Here is a 20398-nt window from a genome sequence, read left to right on the forward strand (position 1 = left end):
CATCACCCCTTGGGTAATTGCTGTCTTGGCTGAGAAGTTGCTTGGAAAAGAAGGTGCTTAACCAAGCTGAACAACTGTGCCTCGCAGTGCTGAGTCGATGTAGTACCTTGTATTCTAGGGAAACAGAGCAGTGGCTGAGCTGAAAAACCCTACCCTAGGGGCCAAACAACTCTAGCACTCCACTTCCCTAAAGCTGGACTATTCTACTAGAGACTGAGCTGCTGAGACACCTCTTTTCTGGGAAATGAAGACAACACTGCACAGCTCCTTGACCCCCAAGGCCTAAATGACAGCTGAAACTTGACATTCTGGGTTCTTACTGCCACTGCACCTGGCTTCATAGAGAAAGAGATATTGCCAAGTTCCCCCATTTTAGGGGCTAGAGTCATCCCTACAATGTGCCTCAGTCTCTGGGAAATGAGTGACAACTGAGCCCCATTTGCTCTGGTTTCCAAATTGTGGCTGTATTCTGCTCCCCAGGCCCAAACCTCGAGAGCACCCCTTCTCCTCCAGAGTCATCCAGTGCTATGCTCAGCCTCCCAGGGTCAAAGTTACAGCTACAACCTGGCCCACAGAACCTGAGCAGTCCTGGGGGCTCAGAGCCACAGATCCCAGCAATGTGCACATTCAACATCCAACCCTGACATAGAGAGTGAACCTGCACCCCAAGACCTAGGTGCCACAATAGGTTCACACAACACTGAGCCGAGGATCCCAGCTCCATAGCCACTCAAAGGATCTGCACCTGGAACCCAGCACTACTACAGCCACATGTAGGTTGGGTCAAACCTGACATCAAGAGGAATCCCTTTGACGAAGTTTCCCCATTGTGAGAAAAATGAGAATAGGAAGACCCCGAAAGCCTTCACCACTGAAGACCTTAACAACCTATGCCACCACCTCCAATGCCACAAACTTCTACAGCCTAAACACTGCATCCACATGGAAACAGAAAAACCACACCTTTTTCAGCCAGCCTACTTAGACCCAACTGCAGGCAAAATACTCTTCTATGAAAGCCGCTTTGTAAAGCTCAGAAATGGCAATTGTTTCACCAGATGAAGAGACATCAATTCAGGGACACAAGGAATATGAAAAAGTGAGGAAATATGACACCATCAAAGGAACAAAATAACACACCAGTGATAGACCCCAAAGAAAAGGAAACCAATAAACTGCCAGAAAAGGAACTCAAAATAATGATCTTGAGAACTCAGAGATAGTAGAGAATACAGATAGACAAATCAATGAAATTGGAAATACAATTTATGATATGAACAAAAAGTTTAACAAAGAAATAAATATCATAAAGAAGAACCCAACAGAAATCCTGCAGCTGAAGAATTCAATAAATAAAATAAAAAATACAACAGAGACCTTCAACAGCAGACTAGAGCAAGCAGAAGAAAGAAACTCTGAACTCAAAGATGGGTCATTTGAAATTACCCAATCAGTAGGAGCTATACTAATATCAGAGAAAATAGACTTTAAGTCAAAGACTGTAAAAGAGACAAAGAAGGTCATCATATAATGTTAAAGGAGTCAATTCAGCAAGAGGATATAACAATTATAAAAATATATGCACCCAACATTGGAGCACCCAGGTATATAAAGTAAATATGCTAATTAATGTGATTTGATCACCATATAGTGTATACATGTATTGAAATACAACTCTGTATCTCATAAATATATATAACATGTGTCAATTAAAAAATATATTTTTTAATTTAATTGATTATACATATTCATGGGGCACAGAGCTGACCATCAGCACCTGTACCCAAGATGTGATCAGATCAACACTATCAGTGTAAAAAATAAAATAATTTTTAAAAAATTTAAAGAAGAACAGAAAAAAAAGAAAAATTTTCCAGGGAAAAGTTAACCTCATAATAAAGCTGTTACAGTTGGCCAACTCTAACTACTGCTTTTGGAACTTCGTTTTCTCTTTGCTCATCACACACCTAACAGCATCACAGAAATAAAAGAGCCTCTGGAATCAGACTTGTACTATTAGTTAAAATCTCAAGGTTTTAGTATCTTATCTATAAAATGCAGCTATTGACATCTACTTCTAAAAGTCTGTTTTGAGAAGAACTAAGGATAAAATATAATATTAAGTTCCAGATACATAGAGGGTGCTCTGCTCAATAAATGATAATTCTGTATCCTGTGCTTTTTCTCTTTCATCCCTATCACTTAGCTCACATTCTCAGATCTAAAATACTTATAAAACCATTTAATTAGCAACTGGAGCCTTAGACTAAAATCTTTATACAAAATCTTAAAGCCCATAACAATAGCACCCACTAATCCAAGGATCAGTGACATGGCATACTGCAACATAACTCTTTCACAGACTTCTAAAAATATTTTTAAATGCTGAACAGGAACACGGTACTGCTTTGTAATGTTTTGTTATGTTATAAAATAAATTCTTTAAAGTTGGCCACTTCCAACTGAAATCTTATAACCATAGAAGAGTGTATTACACACATTTTTTTTTTAACCAATGACAAAAGAAGGAAACATGCTTTGAATACTTTGGCATAAAAACCTACTATTTTATTTCATGCATCTATCAGTCAAGAAGTACTCTAAAAATACACTTAACTATAACACTAAAAGAGTTCTTATTTAACGTTAAAAAAAAATAGAGTCATGGTGCTTTTAGAAGCCTGATGGTATGACACTATGGCATCTATACTATGCAGACTGAGAACTAATTGCATTATATTCTCTCAGACATCTTATTATATAACATTCAATTTCTCAAGCCACATCAGCAGAAAGGGGAAAATATTATGGATGATTCAGAGTCAAGTTTTCAACTAACCAATACTTTTTTCTTATCGGCTTTGGAGTAGCCACTTCACTGCTATTGTTCAGCAATCTTCATTCATCCTCTGTTGGTTCCCTAGCACAAAAGTTAATTCCAAGTCCTACACTCCACCTCAAATCCACAATCCTACCATTCCTTCCTAATACTTTAATTTCTAGGTTATTTTTGCCTTTCAATGTGGCACTATTCTCAGTAAAGTCAAACTTTTTTCTGTAGCTTTGCCTTCTACCTATTTGAAAAAGGAGTTCCAAAGCCATTCCTAGTCCTTTAGATGCATCAATTACCTCACTTCTCTTTTATCTTCAATATCTTCCTACTAAATAACTCAGTCTCAAATTCTCCTGTACCCGACTCCGATCTCCTCTCAACTGCTATTCTTCTTAAGATTATGCTAATGGATGTGTTCAATATATTGGTATAATCATATTAGTAACTAGGCAAAAAAAAACAAAACATCACTTAGCAAATTGAAACAACTTACAATTTTGTTCATTTTTTTATTGGACATTTTAAATTAACTACTCTTTAAAACTCTGTATTACAGGCCTTTAATGTGTGATTTCACAACTATATTAAGCAAGCCTAAAGGGGCTATAATTAGGCAGTATTTCCCAATGTAAAGGCCTCTGATTAAAGTTTAAATTCCTGTTGTCAATTTGTGGACTCTAACTTGAAAGTGTACAAGCATGACTGCACCTGTTCTTCCTGATTGTAAGCCATCTTCAATGTTAACGTACACATACATCAAATTTTGTCATATTTTCACCTGGTTTTCTATTTTCAAAGTACTCTTTTATATGACACAGGTGTATATATACTTTATTCTTTCTCACCCGCCATTTTCCTTACTCTTCCCATTTTTTGGACAGCTTATAAATTTTCGATATGATACGAAAGCTCACTAACTGGATATCTGCTAATGCCTGATGAAACAAACCTCTGCGGTTACCGATCTGAGCCAAATGTATGTCCTTACGTTAACAACCACATCGTAGGAGAAAGGCAATCGCATTTAGGCATTTTAGAGCCAGGACGTTTAAATGATTTCTCCTCGATCCGCGTTTTTAGTCCCCCTTACTTTTTTCCTAAATGCTCTTCTCCTTGTGTTTCCAAAACTTTCTTATTCAACAAGATTTTATATAAATAGCCCTTCCTCGGGTTTTCACGATTAACCTGACCTAGACAGAACCGAAAGAGATCAGCCAGCAGGAATCCTAGAACCGCGACCACCTGTACAGCACCCGCCCTAGGCCGCTCGGCCCGGAACACCGCCTGTGACTCGACACTCGTTCTGTAGTGACGAGCACGTCGCTATCTGACTCGACTGGAGGCGGCCGCGCCTGCGCAGCAGCGAAAGGGCGGGGCCGGGAGGGCGTCGGAGCGCAGTGGGGAGGGAGCCTATGAATTGGGGCAGAAGAAAGGGAGCTGTCACGGGGGAAGGAAGGAAGGAAGTGGAGAGTGGTAGATGGGAAGCGAGAAGCGGGGAAGGGCAGAAGGGCAGGGGGGCGGGCCTTTCCATCCTTCACTTCCTGTTTGCCGGCCCTTCTAAGTCCGGGTCAAGGGTGTTCGTCTCGGTCTGTTCTCCCCGGCTTTCTGGCACCCTCGGTGACAGCGCCTCCTGACTCAGCCCAGTGCCGGTTTTATCTCACGACCTGCTGGAGCCTGGACTCCCACACCTGCCCCGGAAAGCGGAGGCGCACTTCCTCCACCTATCGGCTTGCAGCCCTGGGCCCAGAGCGCCCGCCGCCGCCAGAGGCCTCCACTAGCCCCTCCACGCTGATGCTGAGCGGGACTGGGGGCCCGGGGCGGCGGCGGAGTACAGGCCTGTCTTAGGCCAGCGGCGGGTGGTGCCTGTTCTTACGCTTGCCAACTCCAGCCCCGGCTTGGATGGGCCCCCCTATCCGATAAATGTGGCTGCTGAAGCGGTGGTGGCGGTGGCCGGCCCCGCTGCTGCTGCGCTCCAAATTCATCTCTGCTCCAGGGCTCTCTTGCTCTACCTCGGGGTTGCCGCAGCCCGCTCCTTACCCCTTGGCCCTGGCCTTGCAGCGTGGCGACAATGGACAAGATCCTGGAGGGCCTGGTGAGTTCTTCGCACCCGCTGCCCCTAAAGCGGGTAATAGTGCGGAAGGTGGTGGAGTCGGCGGAGCATTGGCTAGATGGGGCGCAGTGCGAGGCCATGTTTGACCTGACAACCCGGCTTATCCTGGAGGGCCGGGACCCTTTCCAGCGGCAGGTGGGTCACCAGGTGCTGGAGGCCTACGCACGATACCATCGGCCAGAGTTCGAGTCCTTCTTCAACAAGACCTTCGTTTTGGGCCTCCTCCAGCAGGGCTATCACTCACTGGACAGGAAGGACGTAGCCATCCTGGACTACATTCACAACGGCCTGAAGCTGATCATGAGCTGCCCATCGGTGCTGGACCTCTTCAGCCTGCTGCAGGTGGAAGTATTACGGATGGTATGTGAGAGACCCGAGCCGCAACTCTGTGCCCGACTGAGCGACCTTTTGACCGACTTCGTGCAATGCATCCCCAAAGGGAAATTGTCCGTCACCTTCTGTCAACAACTAGTTCGAACGATAGGCCACTTCCAGTGCGTGTCCACCCAGGAGAAGGAGCTTCGGGAATATGTCTCCCAGGTGACAAAAGTGAGTAACTTGCTGCAGAACATCTGGAAAGCCGAACCCGCCACATTGCTGCCTTCCCTGCAAGAAGTTTTTGCAAGCATCTCTTCCACAGGTAAGGGTCATCATATTTCAGGAGAATATCTCATCGAAATTCAGTATATGTCTCTCTCACACACACACATACACAACATGTTTGCTTCCTGCCCCGAAAACATTCTTAACTGTGCACAAATCCTAATAGCCTCGTCCAAAATTTTATTTCCGTCTACTGTGTTCCTCGGGATATCACTCTGTACCTTAAAAACAGATAAGTGTTCCTATTTTAAAGTTTGAGAGCGTCTACGTCTAAGACCTTTGGCACTAAACAGGTTCCTTAATTATCCAGCCTCTGCTCAAGTTATGGAATACTTTGAGGATGACAGCTACTATGTGAAGCGTCTATTTATTAGTGACTAATGGTAGCATAATGTTTACCATATTATTATTGTACGCGTCCCTATCATCTTGTAATGTATTTTTTCCCCTGTTTTGAATTCTCCCAGTTTTTAATTCATGGGTTGTGCAGTTTGTTTTATTACTGGATTATCCCAGTAATTTAAAGTATGTAGTTTTTAAATATCGGCATTTTCTGTCTTTTGTAGTATGTATGAGACAGGATGTAGGTAGAATGACTGAAGGGTGAGTATGAGGACTTAAGTAGATGTTTTTGTGCTAATGAACTGCTTCCTCAGAAAGCCAGGAAGGGTCAAGTGATACTTGGCTAAAAGATACTTTCTCACTCAGGAATTGTTTTACCTGTGCATCTACATTCTTTTTTCTGCTTTGGAGCTTTCAAGTCTGTAGGTTGTGAGGTCAAAGTCCCCAAACCACCATGTTCACTTCCTCTCTACGTGGTACAACCATATTCCCTGATTATACCACCAGTGGGGACTCCCTGGCTGTTCGAAATTAAACTTATGAAGGTGGTGTCCTCCTTTTATCGTGAGAACCAGAAAAAAGGGTGGGATTTTAACAAACTTTATACATTCCGATGAATTTAATACATTTAGAAAAGAATTATCAACTATGTATTTGCAGTATCTGAGTTGGTTTTTTTTTTTTTTTTCCTTATCCTAATTTTACTTGTATTGCCTGTGTTGTCATGGCTGTTAGGTTTCCCTCAGATTTTTCACCTGTAGCAGCAAAAGAGCTCATCTTGGATTTGCTTAAAATTTTTTATAAGTAAAGTCCCCCCAAAATTCACCTTAATTTTTACTTCTCTAAGAGATTTTTAAATTTTTCCTTAGAGCGATATAATGACTATATAGTAGTTTTAAATTACTTTGGAGGTGGGAATTGAAATGATACCTTACTTTTCCTTTCTGACTCCTGCTTTGCAAATGAGTATTTTATCATGATAACATAATATTAAAGAATGCCAAAAATTAACTGATGGACTAAATATGGCAGTAGTGAATAAGAGTTTTTATATTTCAGTATTCTGCCTGTAGAATGAGTGATCATTGCTGTTCACTCTTAATCTCTCATTTCTGTAATTTAACATTCCTTATGTATTAGATCCTATCCATGCGATGTAGCATCACAACTGCTTCCTGATTATCTCCTTTGCTGCAATTGCATCTTTTTTTTTTGTAAAGTGTTGTTCTCTTTCAATACTTCATTTGAACCTTCTTGCCATATTCCTTTTTCTTTTTAATTAAAAAAATAGATGCATCATTTGAACCTTCTGTAGCATTGGCAAGTCTTGTGCAGCATATTCCTCTTCAGATGATTACAGTTCTCATCAGGAGTCTTACTACGGATCCAAATGTAAAAGATGCAAGTATGACCCAAGCTCTTTGCAGGTACTTCTTCATGACACTATAGATGGTAATAGTAGATTTGGGAAGAGGGGGTATTTTTGTTGTATTTGGTGAGTAATGAAAAAATTAGAGAAATATTTAAACTGAAATTATGGGATCAAATATATAAAGATTCTCCAAATTAATTAAAATGAATTGTGTATTATAGCCTTAACAGACATCCCAGTAATTCACAAATCTATTTTCAAGTCCCCTTTTTTTTAATTCCAAAAACATACACACTTATTGTACAGTCAGTTGGTTGGATTATCAATATATTTTACTAAATTCTTTGCTCATTATTGTTTCCTGCAACGTATTTCTTCCTTCCAGGTTCATTTTTTTTTTTTTTAAAGCTATGTACAGGTACAGTACGTACTTTACTTCTCTTTAAGCCGGACTCAATGGGTAATACACTGTTTGCCTTTGTTTGAAGTTCGTTTTTTTCTTTCTTAGTCTTAAATAGATGATTTGGCAAGATACAAAATTCTAGTTTAATTGCCATTTTCTCAGCATTTTGAAAATAATACTGCTTTGTCTTCAGGTATCTGTTGTTGCTTATGGGAAGTCAGCTGTCAGTCTGATTGTCATTCCTTTGTGAGTAGTCAGGCTTTTCTGGTAACTTTTATGTTTTTCTCTTTATTCTTTATGTTTTACAGTTTTCTTCCTACGTTTTTAGATATAAACTATATTATTTGTCCTGCTCAGCACTTCTGTACTTTTATTCAGTTATTTACTCATTTATTCTAATCACATTACTAACCATGAGTGTCAGGCAGTGTTCAAAACATTCTTGAACAAACTGATAAAAGTATCTGCCCTCATGGGCTTACTTTCTTGTTGGGGAAGCAGAGAGTAAACTAGTAACATAGCTCATTGATTACAACATGCCTACTAATTTCAAAAATGTTGAAATGGGAAATGCCCAGTCATTGGTGTCCTAGTTAAATTGACAAGACTTTTCTTGCCTTGAATTGATAAGACTTATCTTGCCTTGGTGGTACACAAGCTAGTTATGCATCTTTAAGTTGATTTTGTTTTAGGTTTGATTAAATATCCTAAGTAAAATAATTTATTATGTTGAACAGTGGTGTTTTTGGAAAAAAAGTAGACAAGAAGGGGGATAGGGTGTGAGGGAGTGGTTTGCAATTTTACATAAGAGAAATGAAGAAGGCTTCATTGAGGTGACCATGAAGTAAAGAAATGAAGTGAGGGAGCAAACCTGTGGATATCTGAAGGAAGAGTATCAGTACTGTCTTACAATTCGCCAATTTTCTCTTCAAAGATACCTACTTATAGAGCTTACTCCAGGTATTCAGTTTCTTTTTATCAATGACTATATTTTTCTAATCGAGCTTTTCCTATGTACCTATTCTTGTTTCATATCTACCTTGTTTTTTTCCTATGTGTGTATATATGTATTAAGCACATTTAAGTAGAATACAAGGATTTGGAACAAAATCATTTCTGTGCCCCTGTTATAAAATTATAGTCTTAAGATAACATATAAACTGAAATATTTACGTTGAGTTCTCAGAAAGCCTCATGTGTACTACTCTGACTCTATAAAACAAACTCTGGGGACTTTGATTTTCTCCACCTCCTCCTCCATTTCACCCCCGAGTTTAAAAAGGCCTCACTCTTCTAGCTTTTCTTCTTTCTTCCTTGTGCTCTTAAACAATTGAATCAATTTATCTGCAACTTTTACTTCCAATTTCTTATTGTTCATTTTCTCTTTAATTTCCAGAGATTTGTGAAAACGCTTTATATATTTGAGAAAAGTCTATGTAAATATTTTCTTGTTGTGTGGCTTCTATCCCTGCTGCTTTTAGTTTATGGTGATATTCTTGCTATATTAGGTGGTCAATATTTTTATTCTTATCTTCTTGATATCTTCCTATTCATTGTTCTTGAAATTCTAATCCTGTGACACCGTGGTATTAGGAATTTCTTCAATCTGTTTTTTTATTTTCCTCTTTCCCTTTATTCTTATCACTTTATCAATTCTGATGTGTATGTGGTTGATTTCCAAGTCTTTATGTAAAGTCCTGATTGATCGTTTACTTTTAAGAAACATTCTTATCTTGTCCATATATCTGTAATGAAACTTGTTTAGCAGCTACACTCTTTTGTCATTGTGACTGTAACAGCACTATAATCTCTTTCTCTTTGGGATGGATATATCATAAATTATATTGTCCTCTTAGTGAAATAGAAAGATGTAGAAATTCTAGATTTCACAGCTGAAAGTGAAATGTAAAATTAGTTGTTTCCTCACCCTCCTTGCATAGGTAACAATAGCTAACATTTTACTTTACTTGCCATTAAGTCATTAATACTCACCACAACCTTTTAAGGTATGTACTGTTATTAGCCCCATCTTATAGGTAAAGAAACTGATAAGGTTAAATGATTTAACCAGGCTCACTCAGGTAATAAATGGTGGATCTAGAGTTTGAACTTAAGTCAGGCTCTAGAATCATTATGCTGTGTAGTCACCAATGAGGAAGAAAACCCAGAGCAGTCAAGTTTCTTACTTAGGGTCACTCCATTAGAGGCAGAACTTACCATCATGGTCTGATGTTGGTTTTTATTTTTATTTTTTCCTGTTTTTACCCCCATTGACACTCTAATTCTTCTAGATATCTGATAACAAACCTTTAAGCAGTTTTCAACTTCATCCTTTCTTTTTTTCTCTTTGATTAACATAACTAAGTCCTTTGGATTCTTTCTTTAGGACATTTCTTAGAATGACACTTTTTCTATCACCACCACCTTGAGGAAATCGGGCCTTCATAGTCTTCTAGTTGGTCTTTTTGCCAGCAGTGACTTATTTTTCTTCTCTAAATCATCTGGACCCACTAATTTTTTCCTTCTGATGGAGAAACTACAGTGACTACCACTACTTACTAAATCAAGTGCAAATTCCACTTTGGCATTCTGCACTCTTAGTGTTAATTTTCCCTTTTCGAAAACAGTCATAGTACTCAACTTAGGAATTTATTGTTTTCAGAAAGTATTCAGAAATTAATTTTTACTTATTTGTTTCTGTGGGAAGTTGTGATCTAGTTTCTGTATTGCATTTCCAATTTAGCCTACAAGATCCTATTTAAGCCTGAGGTAATTCTTCTTACCTGAAGTAATTCTTCTTATATAGAAAATGTAATTGAAAGTGGTAGCTATATTTGTTTTTAGTATACACCTACCTTATACTTTCCCATGTTCTGTACTTCCCCAAACATAGCACTTGTCATGCTTCACAGTCATTTTCTACAATCCAAAGAAACACAAGTACGAATACCATACCACCACCAGACAGGTAACATTAAAGTATGAAGTAGGCCAGGTGTAAGTGAAATGTTAGGGAATGGGGTACACAAGCACCTTTTAAAAGAGAAAGCTGATTCTCAACTCCAATTGTTTTGTTGCCACAAGAAAATTTGAATCCAGTCTTGCTTGATCTGATTTTTCAGGAGAAGTCTGAAATCCAGTTTTCTATGTGAAATTTCCCAATTTTTAAAACATTGAAACAAATAAAACTGAAGGCTGAGTATAGCCCTCAAGCTGTCATGTAAAAGTGAAAGTTTGTATTATTCTCCATAAATTACAATTAATGCCAGTTTTAATGGTCAGGTTTTAAAGTTGCATGTATTTTTTGTAGCTATAGAAAGAAATTGTTTTATTTATTCTACAAATTTGAGCTCCTACTCAGTGCCAGACACTGTGCTAAGTACTGAGGACCCAAAGATATGGAAGATTAAAAAAAAAAAAAAAAAAAACAAGATCATTGCTCTTGAACTTACAGTCTAAGGGAGAAGACAACACTTTGAAGTACATAAATGACAGGTATAATTAAAAGTTTTTTATTTATTTTTATTTATTTATTTTCTGGCAGCTGGCCAGTACAGGATACATACAAATGTTTTTTAAATAGTAAGAAATTAAAACACTATATCAGGATTAAGTAAAGTGCACTTAGAATTCAAAAATTGATATTAACCAATACATGGTAGATAGCTTACTGTAATTAACCATAAAAATAATTCATTCCACAGTGCCTGTGCCTGAGAAGATTTGGGCATATATAAGTCCAATCCAATTGAAGCAAAACTGTAATATAATTAAAGTGTAGTGAAAAACATTGCATTATATGCTGGCAGAGCTTAATTCAAATACCAGTACCACTATTTGATAATTGTGTGACTGTTGACATATTTCCTAACTTTTCTTTCCAATTTTATGGGAGAAACCATATCCTACTTTTGTATTTTCATCACCTATCACAGCACCTTCTATGTAATACACACGCAAATATTTGTTTCATAATAGCTTCTGTCTTAGTTCATTTGGTCTGCCATAACAAAATGCTTAGACTAAGTAATTTATAAACAACAGAAGTTTATTTCCCACAGGTCTGGAGGCTGGGAAGTCCAAGATCAAAGTACCTGCAGATTCAGTGTCTGGTGAGGGCTTGTTAATTGCAGATGGCACTTTCTGTGTGTCCTCACATGGCCAAAGAGGCAAAGGCCCTCCCTTTAGCCTCTTTTATGAGGGCACTAATCCCATTTACAAGCTCTCCACCCTTATCACCTCCCAAAGGCCCCACCTCTTAAAACCAACACATTGGGGGTGAGATTTCAACACATGAATTTTGGAGGGACACAAACTTTCAGACCATAGCAACTTCTAATTTATATAACTCCTGATGTGAAGTTTAACAGTGGTCAAGAGATTTGTACACATGGGATAAGGTAAAGAGTGGAGGCTTATGAGATGGAAAGCCAGAAATAGGAAGGATAGAGGAATAATTAGGGATAATGAAAAGCTATGGCCAAGTGTAATTTTCTCCTCTCTGCCCACTCTCACCCATTACCAGTACTCTCCTTAGATTAAGCTAAAGGGAGTTCTGGCCTTGAGCTCTATGTTCTAGAGAACCATGTATGGTTCTACTCTGGCAGTGCCACTCCCCATGGGGCAGAGTCCACAGAGCCAAGGAGATGTGCTCACACGTACCCTGCCTCTACATCACATTATTTTTTGTGTGCATGTTTACATATACGTACTCACATGATTTTCTTTTAAACAAAATGGTTTTTTTAAAAACTTACTGGTATTTTTTTTTTTAATTCAATAATATCTCAGATCTTTCCATTTTATTATCTATTTAGGAGGGTGGTTGGCTGGCTGGTAAGGGGATCTGAACCCAGATCTTTCCATTTTAGAGCCTCATTATAGATTCATATAGATCTGTCTCATTCTTTAAAATTCTACGTGGTATTGCATTCATAGTATCAGCACCGTACTATATTTGGTCATTTTCTTATTGATGGTCATTTACTTTGCAATTTTTCCATATCATGAACACTGCTACAGTGAATATACTCTTTATACACAAATGTGTTTTTGCTTTCCTATGTAGAATGGCCACAAAATTTTATGAGAATCAGCTTAACAATAGTTAGAAAATATGAAACAGCTGTCATGGACTGCTTTAATGACTTGTACCCATCATTGTTGGAAGAAGCCAAGAAAACAAGAAAGGACATAAAATTAGCGTGAGGAATAGAGAGAACATACAAATAACTTGCAGTTAATTGTATGTGGACTTTGGGGCCCCTCATTGTCTGATGGAACATTTTAATCTTAAAAGCAAAAACCTTAATAAAGATATCAATCCAGTATTTATGTTGATAGTTACATAATATAGCTGTTGTGAAAATAACCATTATCAATTTAGATTCAGTCCCTTTAACATGGTAGTTGCTCTTTTGGTCCCATATTTATGTCCTTAGTGTTTATATTTGACATTTGTACAATCAAGAATTCATGTATTTATTGCTACATATGTTATTATTTTGTGGAAGAGAGGCATTCACAAGGAGTATTTTCAGTGTTATTTAATCTTTACAGTAGCCCTGTAAAATAAGCATGTTTATCTGTAATCTACAGATGAGGAAATTGAGACATAGAGAGGCTGAATAACTTACATATGGTATTTAGGGTCCTTCAGCTAATAAATGGTGAATTGAGATTTTTTTTAACCAGACCACTCTGACTTCAAAAACCTGGTTTTTTCTTAACCCTACTATTTTTTTACAATATAATTCCCAAAATTGGATTACTGGGTCAAGTTATATGATCATTTCGCCCAGTGAATTTCCAAAAGAGTTTTCATTGTGGTAGATGTCTAACATTAGGAACGGTGTTCTGCAGACCCCCATGTTACTTTGTCTTTTTTCCATTAAGCTGGGTTGGTATTCAAAGAAGAAAAGCATTCATTAATGCAGACTGAGGCCATTTGGATATTTACACACTCAGTGACCTTTTATGTATTTGAAGTTTCCTTTTGTTGTCTTTGTATAGTAGGATTTTGAAAGGGATGAAGATACCCACTTCACAATTCAAAACATGGTCTTTTTTAACAGTCACTTCATAGTTAGATTGTGCTCAATAGGAAGGGGAAATCTTAGTCCATATCCATGTCTTAGTTCAGATATCTATACTTGAACTTCTCTTCTTAGAGTAAATTTGCCTAGTAAATAAATTCTTGATGCCCCTATATAGCAATATTTAAAATTTTGCATGTATGCAAAAATGATAATTTATGAGAAATTCTTTTTATGGAAATATGTTGAAAATAAACTGTCAGCTTACAAAATTAGAAACTCCTTGAGAACAAGCACCCATTCCACTCATTTCTGCATCTTGGCCAGTTCTTTTCACTAGCAAGCTTAATAAATAGGGAGTTATAGCATCAGTGGTTATCTACTGTAACTCTTGTTATTCCTAACTAAATAATGTTGAAAATATTTTCAATACTAATAGTTTTGTTTTCCTTCAATTTTCAGAATGATTGACTGGCTGTCCTGGCCATTAGCTCAGCATGTGGATACATGGGTAATTGCTCTCCTAAAAGGACTGGCAGCTGTCCAGAAGTTTACTATTTTGATAGATGTTACTTTGCTGAAAATAGAACTGGTAAGTGGGAGTATATAAATCTGTTAGGATGTATGGATTCATAATATTTTTATCTTTGGGTTATCTCCTTTAAAGCATCTAATTTTGAATATGTTCTCATATTTGGTTTTGTTTTGAATAACAGTTTTAAATAGGCTTTAGAAATTAAAAAATGCCATTTAAGTACAGGTAATTAAAATAATTTTGCTATTTTCAAATACCTAATATGAAAATGTATTCCTCCCATTATCTCTTGAATACAACTAATCAAGCTTTTACCACCATTACTCTACCAAAATTACCTTAACACCAGGGCTTTCCAATGTTGCTAAACCCAGTGGTCATTTCTCAGGCCTCTTCTCATTTGACCTGTCAGCAGCCTTTGACGTGGTTGATCATTCCCTTTTATTTCTAGGGCATTGTACTTTCCTGGTTTTTGTCCTACTTCGCTGGCATATCAGTCTCTTGTACTTGCTTTTTCTAACTTTTAGAGTGCATTAGAGTTCAGTCTTTGGTTCACTTTCTTCTCAATCCATACTCACAGAAGAGGTGTTCCATGGCTTTAAATAATGTCTCTAATTTAATGATTGCCACATTTATATTTCTAATCCACTGTTCTCCCTTGAGCTCCATATTCATGTATCAAACTGTCTATACTTGGATCTCAAATTGACCCAGTCCACAAACTAACTCTTGATTTTTCCCTCCCAAACCTGGTCTTCTCCTTCTTAATAAATGGGTACTCCGTTTTTCCACTTGCTGAGTCCAAAAACCTTGTAGCTATCCTTGTCTCTTTTCATTCTCTCTCAGTTCATGTCCTACAAATTCTTCTGACTCACCTTTAAAATATATCCAGAATCCTGCAACTTCTAACCTGGTCCAAAGTTGTCATCATCTCTTACAGCACTGATTGCAGTACCCTCCCTGCTCCTGCCCTTGGTCTCCTATAGGTGTCACACCCACAGCTATCTAACCCACTGCTGCTTCTCTGATCCCATCTCCTGTTATTCTTGCCTCAGTTTCTTTCTTCACTTATACCGTCCTTCTATATTTGTGCCACAACAGCCTGGAGGCCTCAGGGCAGTCCTGTTTGCCCTGCTTACAGTGTTCTTCTTCCAGGTGTCTGCCGAGCTTATCTCACTCCCTTCAGTTTCATAGTCTGATCTCACCTTTTTCGTGAGGCATTTTTTCACCACCCTATATAAAAAAACAGCAGACCCTTTTGCCAAGTGTTCCCTATTCATCATACCCTGCTTTATATTTGTTTATAGTACTTATCACCACATGTTACTTTTTATTGTCTCTACCACCCCCTGGATGATAAGCACTGTAAGACAGAGATTTTTTTAGATCCACTATTGTATGCCCATTGCCAAGCAATAGTAGGTATTCAACAAATATTTGAGTATCTAAAAGTAGGTACTCCACTCAAATATTTGTTGAGTGAATTGAATGACAGACTTTCATTTAATTGGGGAGTTTTAAGAATTGGTTAGGCCATTACATTCCCCTTGATCTCTGTCATGTTGTTATTTCCTAACTTTTTCCCTCCCCCCAAATTTAATAACATATATTATGATAGAACTTTACAGGAAGAAAGACATTCACATAAATAATTTTTGCTGCTAAGAAAATAACCACTGATTGGATTGATGATTTTTCTACAAACTTTTAAGATGGATATCTTATCTTATTTTGAAGGTTTTTAATCGACTTTGGTTTCCTCTTGTGAGACCTGGTGCTCTTGCAGTTCTTTCTCACATGCTGCTTAGTTTTCAGCATTCTCCAGAGGCGTTCCATTTGGTAAGTTATTACACAAACTTTCTATATTGAAAAGGCCTTGTTTTAGAAATTGTATTTAATATTGAGTCACATTTGTATATAGTGAAAAGTGTAGGTTAGTCCTAAATATAATTATTTTCATGTAGCTTTATGATGATTTCTTAAAAAATTGAGATTGTGGAATTTCCCTCCAAGAAATCTGTTTTCAGATATGTTATAGGTCTCACCAAAACTGCCCCACTTGCAACCACTACCAGCAATGGAAAGTTAACTTACATGGGATTCTACATGGGAGATGTCACTGATAGATGTTTGTTGCACATGTGAACTGTGTAGAAGAATTAAAATGGTTGAAAACCACTGACTTCTTTAGAATTTCAAAAGCATAAAAAATATCAGTCTTTGCTTTATAGCCCCAGAATTAGGGCTTTTCATTTTCTCTCAGCCCATATCCTACAAATTCTGTTGACTCCACCTTTAAAATATATCCAGAATTCTACCACTTTAAACCAGCTACATCACTGCCTTTGATTTGATTTCATTCAATTATTGCAGATGAGGAATGACAACATGTTATTTTGGGAACCTGTGTATTTACCTATCTAGGGCATCACAGTAAAGCAGTGCCTTAGTGTGGATACCTGCTTCCTCTGAGGTCTGATCCTCAATTTTACAGGACTAGAAACTCATCATCAGAACACCCACAATGTAAAAATCTTAGGGATACAGACTCACCATAACAAAATTCAAAGGAGACTGATGAGGAAGTGCAGAATTCCAGTTGTTAATTTTTAGGTAGAAATATAACTTGCTTTAGAGAACCGTATACTTACATAGGCTTGCACAGTGCCTCATTTTCACTGAAAAAATTTACAGACTTTGTACTAAGTAAACCTTACTAACAAGTAATTATAGTATACATTATCACTTGAGTGAATGATTTCTGCAGTTAATTACCCTAACTTTGTTGAGTTTGATCATCAAGTGATAAGCTTATATCTGTTTGTCATACAGACAAATCTCAAACTTGAGCTAATAAAGCAACGATGGGGGGAAAAATCAGTTATTTGTCTCTGTCTGGAAGCGCTGTCATGTGCAGGCCATTTGAGAAAAGGCTTGTTTTTAAAATTTCTAGGAAGGAGATTCTCTAACATAACTTATTTACATGTTCTAATGTTTATTACTCTTCACAATGAGGACATTCCTTAATCTCTCTTGGTTAGTCACTAATACTATACCCTACAAATGATTCTGTTTTTTTGGTGGCTGGCTGATAAGGGGATCCAAACTCCTCTTCTTCGTGTTGTAACACTGCACCCTAACCAACGAGCTAACCAGCCAGCCTAATACTATTTTCTAAACCTGTTTCTTTGCTCAAAGTTTTTTAAAAGATAGAAGATATCCCCTTACCTTGTGTTGCTTTTTTTGTTTTTTTTTTTTTTTGAAAAGAGTAGTTGAAATAAAAAATGTTTAACTTACTAACAAATAACAAATGTTTAGAATATTCGGCTTATTGAATTAAACAAGTATTAAATTATTTATTTAAGGAACAGTTTGATCTGAAATTGAAAATTGTGATCTGGCTTAGTAAAGCCTAAAAACAAAGACCTAATTACTGCCTACATACTGTATATAGCCTGACCCTCTACTAAACTAAAAATAGCTTGGATTTCTAGTAGTGGGTCATGTGGTAGTTAAGTCACCTATAACTCAGCAAAGGACTTGGGTTTAGGGGTTGCTAAATGTCAGCAATAATCTGGAATCAACAGCATCATTGTTCATTATATTATTATATGTTTAGAATATTTTAGGTCAAACCAAGATTGATGTTATAGTGTATATTATTATGGGCTATGTTACTTTTAATATGCTTTTTACAAGTGGAAAAAGTTTATTTTAAACAGAGGCTATGGCAGATAGTAATAATGGAGAAAGAAAAAAAATCAAAGCTTCTAATTAAATAAATTTTATACATTTCCTCAAATAGCTTAAGTGAGTATTATAATGATGTCTAGAAACATGTAGATTCACAAAATCTAAAAATGAACTTTCAAAAAATTAGTTTTCAAGCATTTAGAAGGTAACAGTCTGCTTAGAAGTATATCTGTATTACTGAAGAACTAAGCCTTATTTTCATGTCAGAGGTAATATTGACCATTTAGGATATAGTAGTAGATAACAATGTTACCTGATTGAAAAGACTAAATCTACACTAGAAAAGCTTTCAGAAGATTTGGAATTGTAAATTTAATAATCGTTTTTAAAAATTTTTTCCTCTTCTCTTCCATCTCTCCCTCCCTTCACCTCTGAAGAAACAAAATAATTTTAGATTGCTGGCTATTTTAGCAAGAGAATGTTTTGATAAATGTGGTTTTATGGGATGGAATTATAATTCAGATTTGCTTAGAAATGTAGAGATGATAACAATAGAGTAACCTCACTAGGAACTCATAACTTTATGGTCATTAATACCTTTGATGGAGGTAATTAATATTAAAGAAGGTAGTGCAAAAGCTAAAATGTGATTTAAGACCTCAAGCACAAGAGTAAAGCTAGACTGTGAAGAATGGAAAGCACAATGTTAATTTAAGAATATGATTGTTCTTTTTAGAGGGAAGGAAAAGGAATTGATTAGGGGATCCAAACTCCTCTTCTTCGTGTTGTAACACTGCACCCTAACCAACTGAGCTAACCAGCCAGCCTAATACTATTTTCTAAACCTGTTTCTTTGCTCAAAGTTTTTTAAAAGATAGAAGATATCCCCTTACCTTGTGTTGCTTTTTTTGTTTTTTTTTGAAAAGAGTAATTGAAATAAAAAATGTTTGACTTACTAACAAATAACAAATGTTTAGAATATTCGGCTTATTGAATTAAACAAGTATTAAATTATTTATTTAAGGAACAGTTTGATCTGAAATTGAAAATTGTGATCTGGTTTAGTAAAGCCTAAAAACAAAGACCCTAACCCAGGAGTTAGCAACCAAAAACATTCTACAAATAGAACAGAATATGCCTGTTACGATAAAAAGTGTAAATATGTAGTATCAGATTGTAACTAATGATTAGTTGGAAAAAGTACAGCACCACACTAATAGAATGAGCCATTTCTGCAAAATAGAATTTGTTTCATTTTGTTAATAATGTCTTAAATGTAATTGGCTCTGTACTAGTTAACCTTTTAGTCCAGTTTGATAATGAAAGAATATTGTTGTGCTGATTATCAATATTAACAGTTTTCTACATGCTTATGAGCAATGAGCAGTTTAGATTTTCCTTTTATTTTTAGCTCCAGTTCCTTAAAAATGATATAGAAGTTTCTGATTCCCTTTATTTTTAAAACCATCTCTTTTTTGGAGGTGGGGAATGGGGTTGTTAGTAAGGATAGCCAGTCTAACATAAGACATTGTTCCTGTGCTCATTTAAAAGAAAAATAATCCTGTTACCTGAGCTGTAATTTTAGTTACATGTATAAGTTATTTCAAAGACTTTCTTGAAGTAGACTTTAATGTGTAAACTATGTATAATTCTTTCAAGTGAAAAATTTTGACTTTACACTAGATGGAGCTCTTTAGCTAACTCTAGGTTTATTTCTTAAAAATTTGTTCCTGTTGAACTAGCTGATCAGTAAATATCCCTAACATTTTTCAATTTAGATATTTTTTAGAATGGCAGCAATGACTAAGATTCCTATTTTATTCTCAGTTTGTGTTTTAGATAGAGTATAAGGATGAGGAGAGAGATTTTATATGGAATAAAAATCATATATAACTTTGAAAATTAGATTCACCTTATATTCTAGAAATGTTTATCTTTCTAACTTTTTTAGAGAAAGGTTGTGACTGAACATAGAGAAAAGTATTTGCTGATCATATAACATTTGCATTCTTATTTGTAGGCCAGAGAATTTGTTGCCAATTTGTATAAATTAAGGAATGTTTGTCTTTTTTTTCCTCTTCAGATTGTTCCTCATGTGGTTAATTTGGTTCACTCTTTCAAAAGTGATGGTTTGCCTTCCAGTACAGCCTTCTTAGTGCAGTTAACAGAATTGATACACTGTATGATGTATCATTATTCTGGATTTCCAGATCTCTATGAACCTATTCTGGAGGCAGTAAAGGTATGATGATAGTGGTACCAGTACTTGTGGAGTTGCAGAGCATGATGTGATAGGTAAAATTCCTACAACCAGCTATTCACTTTACAATTTTGTGGTAATATGCTTTTTATTTGAAAAATACAATTAGAATCAGGTTTCATTAGTGTTTAGGGAATAATCTTTTTCTTATTTGCTATCAATCACCATTCTAAATTAATAGCCCTATTTCTTCAGTTCTATAATGCCATCAA

The 20398-nt window shown here is 36.6% G+C and overlaps 1 protein-coding gene across 1 annotated transcript in view; it reads left to right on the top strand.

Annotated features, from left to right (window-relative positions):
• Nucleotides 1–4332: 4332 nt before the first annotated feature.
• Nucleotides 4333–20398, top strand: part of USP38 (ubiquitin specific peptidase 38) — a 31533-nt gene continuing 15467 nt past the window's right edge. The window contains exons 1-5 of the mRNA XM_063108464.1: nt 4333–5583; nt 7180–7315; nt 14161–14290; nt 15971–16072; nt 20010–20168. Coding sequence (XP_062964534.1) covers nt 4902–5583; nt 7180–7315; nt 14161–14290; nt 15971–16072; nt 20010–20168 — 1209 coding nt within the window. The 5' untranslated portion in view covers nt 4333–4901. The remainder of the gene's footprint in view (nt 5584–7179; nt 7316–14160; nt 14291–15970; nt 16073–20009; nt 20169–20398) is intronic.

Source organism: Cynocephalus volans, chromosome 9 (assembly GCF_027409185.1).
Source record: "Cynocephalus volans isolate mCynVol1 chromosome 9, mCynVol1.pri, whole genome shotgun sequence".
NCBI lineage: Eukaryota > Metazoa > Chordata > Mammalia > Dermoptera > Cynocephalidae > Cynocephalus > Cynocephalus volans.